General features: G+C 37.2%; 1 protein-coding gene across 1 annotated transcript; it reads left to right on the top strand.

Moving 5' to 3' along the window:
- The first annotated feature begins 7,339 nt into the window (after positions 1–7,339).
- LOC124371007 lies at positions 7,340–8,207 on the top strand. The gene is made up of 2 exons (XM_046829317.1): positions 7,340–8,000; positions 8,152–8,207. Exons 1-2 carry the CDS (start codon positions 7,340–7,342, stop codon positions 8,205–8,207), a joined length of 717 nt encoding a protein of 238 aa, XP_046685273.1.
- The last annotated feature ends 872 nt before the right edge of the window (positions 8,208–9,079 follow it).

The raw sequence follows: 9,079 nt of genomic DNA, 5'->3' as shown, positions 1-9,079 counted from the left end.
ATGGCAGCAACTTGGCATTACATACTTTTCCTTTACTATCTAAAAGTGGTGCTTGTAAGTTTTAATAATTAAACTGAACTTATAAGTAAACTTTGCAATTCGAGTATTTATTACTACAACCTCAGAAGTCACCACCCCCATGTGTTATCGTCAAACGGTACACTATTTTGATTAAAAATACGATGTTTCAATACGAGCTAAAGAAAGGTGTTTAGGTAAATAAAATAACAGACTTTTACCTAAAATAATATATTTATTTGTAAAAAAAAATTGCCAAGGACTTAAATTACTACATTAGGTGATATTCACCCTTATGATTTATCAACATCATTTATTATTTAGATGTTGTAACATGTACCGTAATATATTGACTTCACTTGTTCTTTAGATGTCATATGCTTATCAGTAGTGTATGCTTACAAGTTGATCCACAGTCATAACTATGATTAATTTAAACTCAGGATTAATATTATGTTAAGTATCATATGAAATTTTGACATCACTTATTGATTAGATATAATATGTGAGTTTAAAGTGTGTTATGCTTACAAGTTGAGATCAATAGTCAGTAACTGTGATTATTTAAACAAAGGATTAATATTCTGTTGTGTAACATGTAATAAATTGACATTACTTATTGTTTAGATGTCATATGTGAGCATAAAGTGTTTTATGCTTACAAGTTGAGATCAATAGTCAGTAACTATTATTATTTAAACGAAGGATTAATATTCTGTTATGTAACATGTAATAAATTGACATTACTTATTGTTTAGATGTCATATGTGAGCATAAAGTGTTTTATGCTTACAAGTTGAGACCAATAGTCAGTAACTATGATTATTTAAACGAAGGATTAATATTCTGTTGTGTAACATGTAATAAATTGACATTACTTATTGTTTAGATGTCATATGTGAGCATAAAGTTGAGATCCATAGTTAACATCTATGATTAATTTAAACAAAGGATTAATATTCTGTTACGTATTATGTACTTTATTGTTTACATTTCGTGTGTGTATATAGTGGTTTATGCCTAAAAGTTAAGATTTACAGTCAACAACTATAATTAGTGTCATAGATTAAAATTATTTTGTGTATTATATGATATTTTGACATCAAATGGTGGGTTCATGGCAACAACAGACCAAGTCTATCTAAGTAAGTTTTGAGAAAAATGACTTCAAAGTTAAAAATTCATTACTTTACTATAAAAATAGATGGTGAAATTATTAAAAAAATTAAACATTGTTCATACCTTAACTTAGGTTTTTTACTAAATACGAAAAAAATATATTTAAAAAATTTGGCAAAAAATATTATAATCTTGATATGCAGGACTTGGTTTGTTATTGCTCTGAAAATATTTTGATACCTGGAGTCGGTTATTTGTTGCTCTGAGAGTTGGTGTGGGTTTAGAATGTAATTTTTTATAAATAAAAAAATTAAGTGTTCCAAAAGTTATATTTATTATTGTAAAAAGTCTTACACTTGTAAAATACAAAAAAATTAATGGGCTTTTTATTAATAAAAAAAACGAAGTAGACCCACCATTTGAGTAGGAAAAAAACATTTATTTTTATTGCATTAAAACTAAAGTCTAAAATTGAACTCACTAAATTCATTCATAGATAACTTCATCATTATCATCATCTTCGTCATTGATGTCTGCAGGTCGTTTGGATCGTGTAGCAACGTTAACAGGAAAGTTTTTGAAGTAACCATGATGGCATCCTGGGATAAACTGTAGAAGAGACAGCATGTCATTTTTCTTTGCAACAGTAATCGCTCTACGATTAGGATAGCGAGGTTCTTGTTTTACTTCGAAAAGTGATTTCAACTTAAGTCCTTTTTGGGGCTTAGTGTTCTTCCTTTTTTTATTTGCTTCTATTTGTTTTAAATTTATGATTCTAAATGGAGCACCCTTTTCAAAGGAATGCTTGAACTGTATTTCAAAAGGTTTACTTCTCTGAAACCGTATCCATCGAATCTTCAACCAGTTGACAGCTTCACCATCAGTAGCCTTTTTCCTTTTAGCTATGGCTTCTTTTAATGCTTTTGTGCTTAAAAATTCATCTGTACTCATGGGATGTACTTTAAAGTGAGGCTGTTTACGCTTGGAAGTTTTGATGATGCCAATCCGGGTTTGTGGCTCTTATATTTGGTGATGCTTTTGACTGGCTCGTTCAATCATCTCAAAATCTGTATCATTGGGCAGGAAAGAATGTCCAGGAACCATGTACTTTAGGTCTATTTTTTCAGCTTTAATTGCTGGATCCTGCACAAGTTTCAGCATAGTTAAAGAAGATTTTATGTTGCGGTTCTGTTCGCCACAACTGTCTGAGAATAGAACAATATTTTTGTGTTCCTTTGCATTTTCTCGTAAATGCTTAGTAAGACCGCTTGAAATATCTTCTACCCATCTTCCACCTTTTGTCTCATCAAAAAAAAAATACATGTAGGCGGTTGAGTCATTGAAGCTATGCACACCAAAGTTGTACATGTACATGTTGCGTTTATAGTACGCCACTGAAGTTAATAACTTCGGAAATGGAAGAGCTTTTTGTAAGTCGTATGTGCAAACATAGGTGTCATCCGATGCAGCTGCCTTGTCATTACTTAGCCCTTATCTGGCAGTTTCAGCTAAAATGAGGTGATTTTCTTTAGTAGTTAAGAGATCCTGCCTTATTGCTTCATCAGTTTCTGCATTGATCTGTATTTATAATTCATCACAATCCTTACATGTATCTTTAGCAGGAGGTTTGAAATGAAGATTAAACTTTGAAGAAAAAACCCGCTGTATTTTAGCTTGACAGGTTTCTTGTGTTCTTCAGAACAATTTTTCACATACAAATCGTACATTTTTCTAACATTTAGGTCAGATTTGAGGTACTTCTTATTAATATTGTCCTTTCGAGTATAATGCCTCTGGTATGCTGGAAAAGCTCTTATATGATCTACAATATCTGAATCACCAATCTTGTTGATAGGTTTACTTTTACCTCTACCATCAAGCACACCAAAGGCCTCCTCTGCGGTGAGACATTTGTACAGACGACCCCAGCTAATTTTTAATATGGAGAGGAAAAACTTCTTGCATACTTTTATGTCCTCTTTACCAGTTGGAATAACGTACTGAAATACAGTGGATTTTGGAGTAATACCGTTATCTGTGGGTCGAGCCCTTAAAGGCACATTTTTACCAACCATGCCCCGCAAAAAGGCGTTTTGCTTTGAATAATCCATCTACCTTCCAGAACGTGTTAAAAAAATTCTGTAAGTCTTCGGGATGATCAAACTTATGTAGACATTTCATCCGACAATTATTCCACAGCAGCAAAAACCTTTTCAGGTACTACTTTTTTCCTGCTAGACAGGTAGGATTTACCCTCATTTTTCAATTTCTTCCTTTTGTTTCTCAACCATTCATCCTCTTTCCTTAATTTCTTCCTACCTCTTTTTCAGGTGACTCCAATTGTGGGATTTCTGAAACAAAACAAATATTTTAGAAATACCACACAACAAAAGCACAAACAGAAATATTTCTGATCATTTATTTGGTCTAACTGATTGTATTGTACCTCAAGTTGACGGCCAGTTAGGAATGGTATGTAAGATTTACTTTCATGTAAAAAAATACTATAAGTTATGAAATTGGATTAGGCCTAGATGAAATTAGGATGATAAGTAAACTAAACCACAAACCTACCTTCTAAAAAGTGTTCCTCAGGTTCATCAACTAGCATCTCATCCTGAAGTCCCGGTATTAGGTCTATATACTTTATGTAGTCCAGTTGGCATCTCCTCCTGTGGTTCTGGTGGAATGCCATGGGGTTCAGCTGGTATCTCGACTACCTCATTTTGTGGTTCTGGTGGCATTTCATTGGACTGAGATAGTATCAAGTCATGCTGCATGGGCCTAGGTGGTTTCTTAGAAGACGCTGATCGTTTGGAAGTGTATAGCCGGGGCAACTCTTCATATAGTTCATCCTCAAGTTCGACATCATCTGCATTTAACTCAGCATTCGACAACATACCATACATCGATGGCTATAAAGACTGGGAGGAATACCTACCATACATCGATGACGATAAAGACTGCGAGGAACCCATATCACACATAGATGACACCAAAGACTGCGAGGAACCCATGCCAAACGAAGACGGAGAAACGAGCCAGTTAATTGGAAATGAGGACACCAAGGAGAACTGCCCTACCAAACCGATCTCAGACACTGCAACAGTAACACACTTTCCGAGATCTGCAATCTAATATTTTCCTCAGGTGAATAACTAACCTAACACATAACTAGAAAGTTGGTGTACCACTGATTTTTTGTACCACTGAACGATGGAAAATGAACTAACATATTTACATTACATCATTAAACATAGTTCAATATCTTTAAAATGAAAACGAAATAAAAAGATAAGTAAATCTTAGCTGAAAACAAAAAATCAATAATTATTTAGAATACAAACATATTTCTCCTCTCATTAGCAGCTACACTCATCTTCGTGTAACTGTCAATCCAATGCCCCAAGTGCCACACACAAGGTCTCCCATCGCCTCAAACCCAAGGCCCAGATATTGGCTGCGAGCATGCTTATCGGTGGCTTTCATGTTTGCAAACAGAGCATTCCTCGACAGACATGCATATACTCTTTACTAAAATTAGATGTTCCATTACTCGTAACGTATAACAGAGATTTATTTCAGTCATAAATTGAAAATTGATGTACAAATAACAGGGGCAAGTTGTAAGTTTGAGGGGGGAAATACTAATACACATAACGGAATGACAGGGTGAGTAAAACACGACCTAAAAATTCTGAAATAACATTTTAAACTAAAATGCATTCCTGATCATAATCTCCCAGAAGTACACTACAAGATGCAGTGTCTGAGATCTGTTCGGTGGGGCAGTTCCCCTGGGTGTCCTCATTTCCAATTAACTGATTCGTTTCTCTCCGTCTTCGTTTGGCATAGGTTCCTCGCAGTCTTTTTCGCCATCTATGTGTGATAGAATCAGAATCAGAATCAGAAATAATTTATTTCGTTAATAACATAAAGTTACATGAAATAAGTCATAGATAAAATAGTACGTATATAAATATAACAATAACAATTAAATAAAATCAACAATCAAATAGTCAACATAGGTTATTTCACATGTTTGTGCAATATGACAGGAATTCTTGAACAGAATATGGGCATTTTTCAAGCAAAATAGTTTTAATGTTTTTTAGAAAAATTTGTGAGCTGGTTATGTTTTTCAGGTGCCGAGGCAGCGCGTTATAGAGCCGTAGAGCTGAATAGTGCATGCCCCTTTCGAAAATTGTCAATCTATGGATCGGGTAGACCATATTACCCCTGTGGCGGGTATCGTACTGATGATTAAAAGTGTTCTCTGCAAAAAGATGTGGGTTATTTTTGAAGAAAGTCAAAACTTCAAGTATATAGATGCTTGGAAGAGTGAGGAGATTCAGTTGCTGAAAAAAAGGCTTACAGTGAGCACGATTACCTGCTGCAGACATAATGCGAACAATTCTTTTTTGGAATCTAAATACCCTTAAAATTTCACTAGAAGATCCCCAGAATCCAATAGCATATTTCAGTCTACTGTATACATAAGCATAGTAAATTTGAACGATAGTTTCTTTACCAACTGCAGGCATTAAAACTCGAAAAGCAAAGGTAATTGAAGACAGCTTTGAGCATAGCGTATCTATATGTTTAGACCAGTTGAGCTTGTAATCAATGACAACACCAAGAAGAGAGGCAGACTCTGATGGGTTGATACCATTTACGCTGAAACCCGCTATATCACGAGAAGTTGGTGAGAAAACCATGATTTTAGTTTTTTCTTCATTCAATAGGAGACCATTTGACTCAAACCACTTATTCAAGCTGACATACGACTGATTCATAATAATTTCGAGGCTGTGAATATCACGACAAGAAGATAGAGCAGTTGTGTCATCCGCATAGCAAACAATGTCTGATTTCATATTGGAAGGAAGGTCGTTTATATATATAGAAAATAAAAAAGGACCAAGTACGGAGCCTTGAGGCACGATATGGGTTCCTCGCAGTCTTTATCGTCATCGATGTATGGTAGGTATTCCTCCCAGTCTGTATAGTCATCGATGTATGGTATGTTGTCGAATGCTGAGTTAACTGAGTCACTAACCTCAAAGTATTATAATAAAAGCTGAGGAAAACAACCAATCAGAATCGCTAAAAAGCAGAGAGTAAACTCATATGAATGATTTTTCATCTTCGACATATAACTGCGATCTGTAGGACGTAGACCGTTGTTAAACACTCTTAGTTGACAAGTGAAGACGATCGCCCAATCTATCAGATATTAATAGAACTATTTGGAGGAAAACTTAAAAGCAGACCGCTTTTGCAACCTGAGCTCGTCATCGTGCTGTTAGGCCCGATCGCTGCGTGACGAGCGCAGCTCGTCAGTGATGCGCAATGGGTCAATGCTAACAAGTAGAGATCCATGGTCAACAACTATAATTAGTGTAAAGGATTAATATTCTGTTATGTATTATGTACTTAATCGACACCTCTTATTATTAAATGGCATATGCGACTATAGAGTAGTGTATGCTTACAAGTTGATCCACAGTCATAACTATGATTAACCCTTTTTCCCTCCGAACGGTCTTTTAAGTATTGTCCTCTCAGATCGGGTGGCCAGTACAGTTGGCCACATCCGTTTCTATAGCAGGTCTCGTCCTGGGTATGAAGTTAAACTGCCTACACCCACCTAACCATTTCCTTAATTCCTACCCAATCCCCATCCAGGGTCTATTAGTACCTGCTCTGTTCGACCGTTCCAGTACATGGCTCGCTGGGAGTGCTTAAGCCGGCACTAGGTGCCCTATCTGGTGTCGGTGAGAGCTGATGTGAGCTTGACTCTGACGAGGCGTAAGTCATGTACTGGTTCAGAAGCCAGCTACTTCGATGTCCTTAGTCATGAAGTGTGTATTGAGCAGGAGTGTCGGAGCTCCTGCTGCAACGTGCGAGCCCAGGCCGTGCGAGTATACCCAGTGTGGTTAAACGAGTCAACACCGGGCCCCGGGGATCTGGGGTAGATTAACCTGGGCTCCCACGGGACCCAGTTTTATCGAGGGCGTGCCCGTTCCCGGTGTATCTCGGCCTGCACCCTTACACACGATGCGCTGGTTAAAATACTTATGGTAACCGAAACCACCCCCAAACCAGGGCAAAGCGTAGTAACAAGAGATCAAAGTGATCTGGAGAAGAAACGGCAGTTGTCTGACTCAGAATGTGAGCTCGATCAAAAAAAGCAAAGAAAATGGAAAAAGAACAAACCGACGATGAGATAAATATGCCTACTCCCTTATTTCTTGTGCTAAGTCATAAGGAAGATGGTAAAACCCTGACTAAGGTGAGCCCGTTCCTTATCCACAAATCTTTAGTAGCCTGTGGAGGGCAACCTAAATCTACAAGGAAGCTGAGGAATGGAACTATCCTGGTGGAGGCTGCAAATTGCATCCAATCCAAGAAGTTCCTTAAAATCGACCAGGTAGCGATTACTGTCCAGCCTCATGCCTCTCTGTACTCTTCCAAGGGAATCGTTTTCTGTCGAGACCTTATGGACTGCAGTGAAGAGGAAATAAAGGTTGAGCTGCAGTGCGAGATGGTGACTGATGTGGTCAGGATTGTTCGGACCGAAAACGGGGTAAAGGTTCCTACCCCGGGTCTTATTATAACCTTTGCAAAACCCCATCCGCCAGAAACCATCAAAGCCGGTTATTTGTCTCTGTCTGTGCGGCCGTACTTTAAAAACCCCCAGTGGTGTTTCCGCTGTCAGAGGTTCGGGCTCTCCAGTAAAGTGTGTTTGAACCCAGAGACATGTTCCCGCTGTGGTGATGAAGGACACCAAGAGGAGGGGTGCAAAAATGAGACGCGATGCATCAATTGCAAGGGGAAACATCCGGCATACTCAAGAGAGTGTAATATCTTTAAAGAAGAAAAAGAAATATTAAAAATTATGACTATCGAAAAGCTTTAATTTAAAGAGGCGCGTAAAGAGTACAGGAGGAGGGTCGCCCCAACTCCAAAAAAGGAGTTTCCTACTCTGAAGCTGTATCTGTCCCTGTTCAGACCGCACAGTGTTCCTCATGTACAGTCTTGGAGGGTATGGTGCGTGCATTGACTGAGCAGGTGGCTGCTCTGGTTCAGCAACTCGCCGCAGGTGCTGGGGAACAGTCTGTGGTCTTGCCCAGTAAATCTCCCCGAGACGTTCAGACCTCCTCTAAACCTAATGCACAGTCTTATGTTAAACCTTCACCAGGATGTGTTACGTATAGAGATAGTTCAGCAAAATTTGAAACCTGCCTTAAGTTTAGAAGAGAGAAAGAAATTGTCAGAAAAGCTTAAGAAGAATATTCAAACTAAAGTCGATAACAGGTCAAAAGTGTCTGTTAGGAACCCTAACACGTCATCATATAAGTCATCTCAACTGTCCATCAATGATGATGACACAACTGAGGATTCTTTGGAACTCCGGACGGAGTTCCAAACGTTGCTTGGAACTTTCCGCCCTGTTACAAAACAAAGAAAAAAAATTACTATGTAGTAAAGAAGTAAAATATTGCATGAATTATAATAATAAAATAAAATAAAATCATGCTTATTCAATGGAATATTAATGGTTTAAGAAGTCATTTAGAGGATTTAAAACTACTTATAAATACAAAAAGGCCCAAAATAGTCTGTATTCAAGAAACCAAATTAGCTCCTCACATAGGGGAGAGCGGGGCATGTGGAGACAAACTTCAGATTTTATTTTTTACATTTTTTGTTTGAATTATTTTGTAATTGGAAAAATACTGATATTATACTTCAATTATTTGTACACTTTTCTATGGTATTGACGCTTTGATTAACTATATATATCTCCCAAAATTAAAATATTTGTTTAATGCTGTAAAGTGTATCAATGTTCCCCACATGGGGGCAAGTTGATACTAGCGAGAGGCAAGTTGATACAAGTGTATAAATAATAAGCTAATAGACATTAAGGTAGCAA

This window comes from Homalodisca vitripennis, unplaced genomic scaffold (genome assembly GCF_021130785.1).
Source record: "Homalodisca vitripennis isolate AUS2020 unplaced genomic scaffold, UT_GWSS_2.1 ScUCBcl_816;HRSCAF=3593, whole genome shotgun sequence".
NCBI lineage: Eukaryota > Metazoa > Arthropoda > Insecta > Hemiptera > Cicadellidae > Homalodisca > Homalodisca vitripennis.
This window is presented reverse-complemented; position numbering and strand designations above follow the sequence as displayed.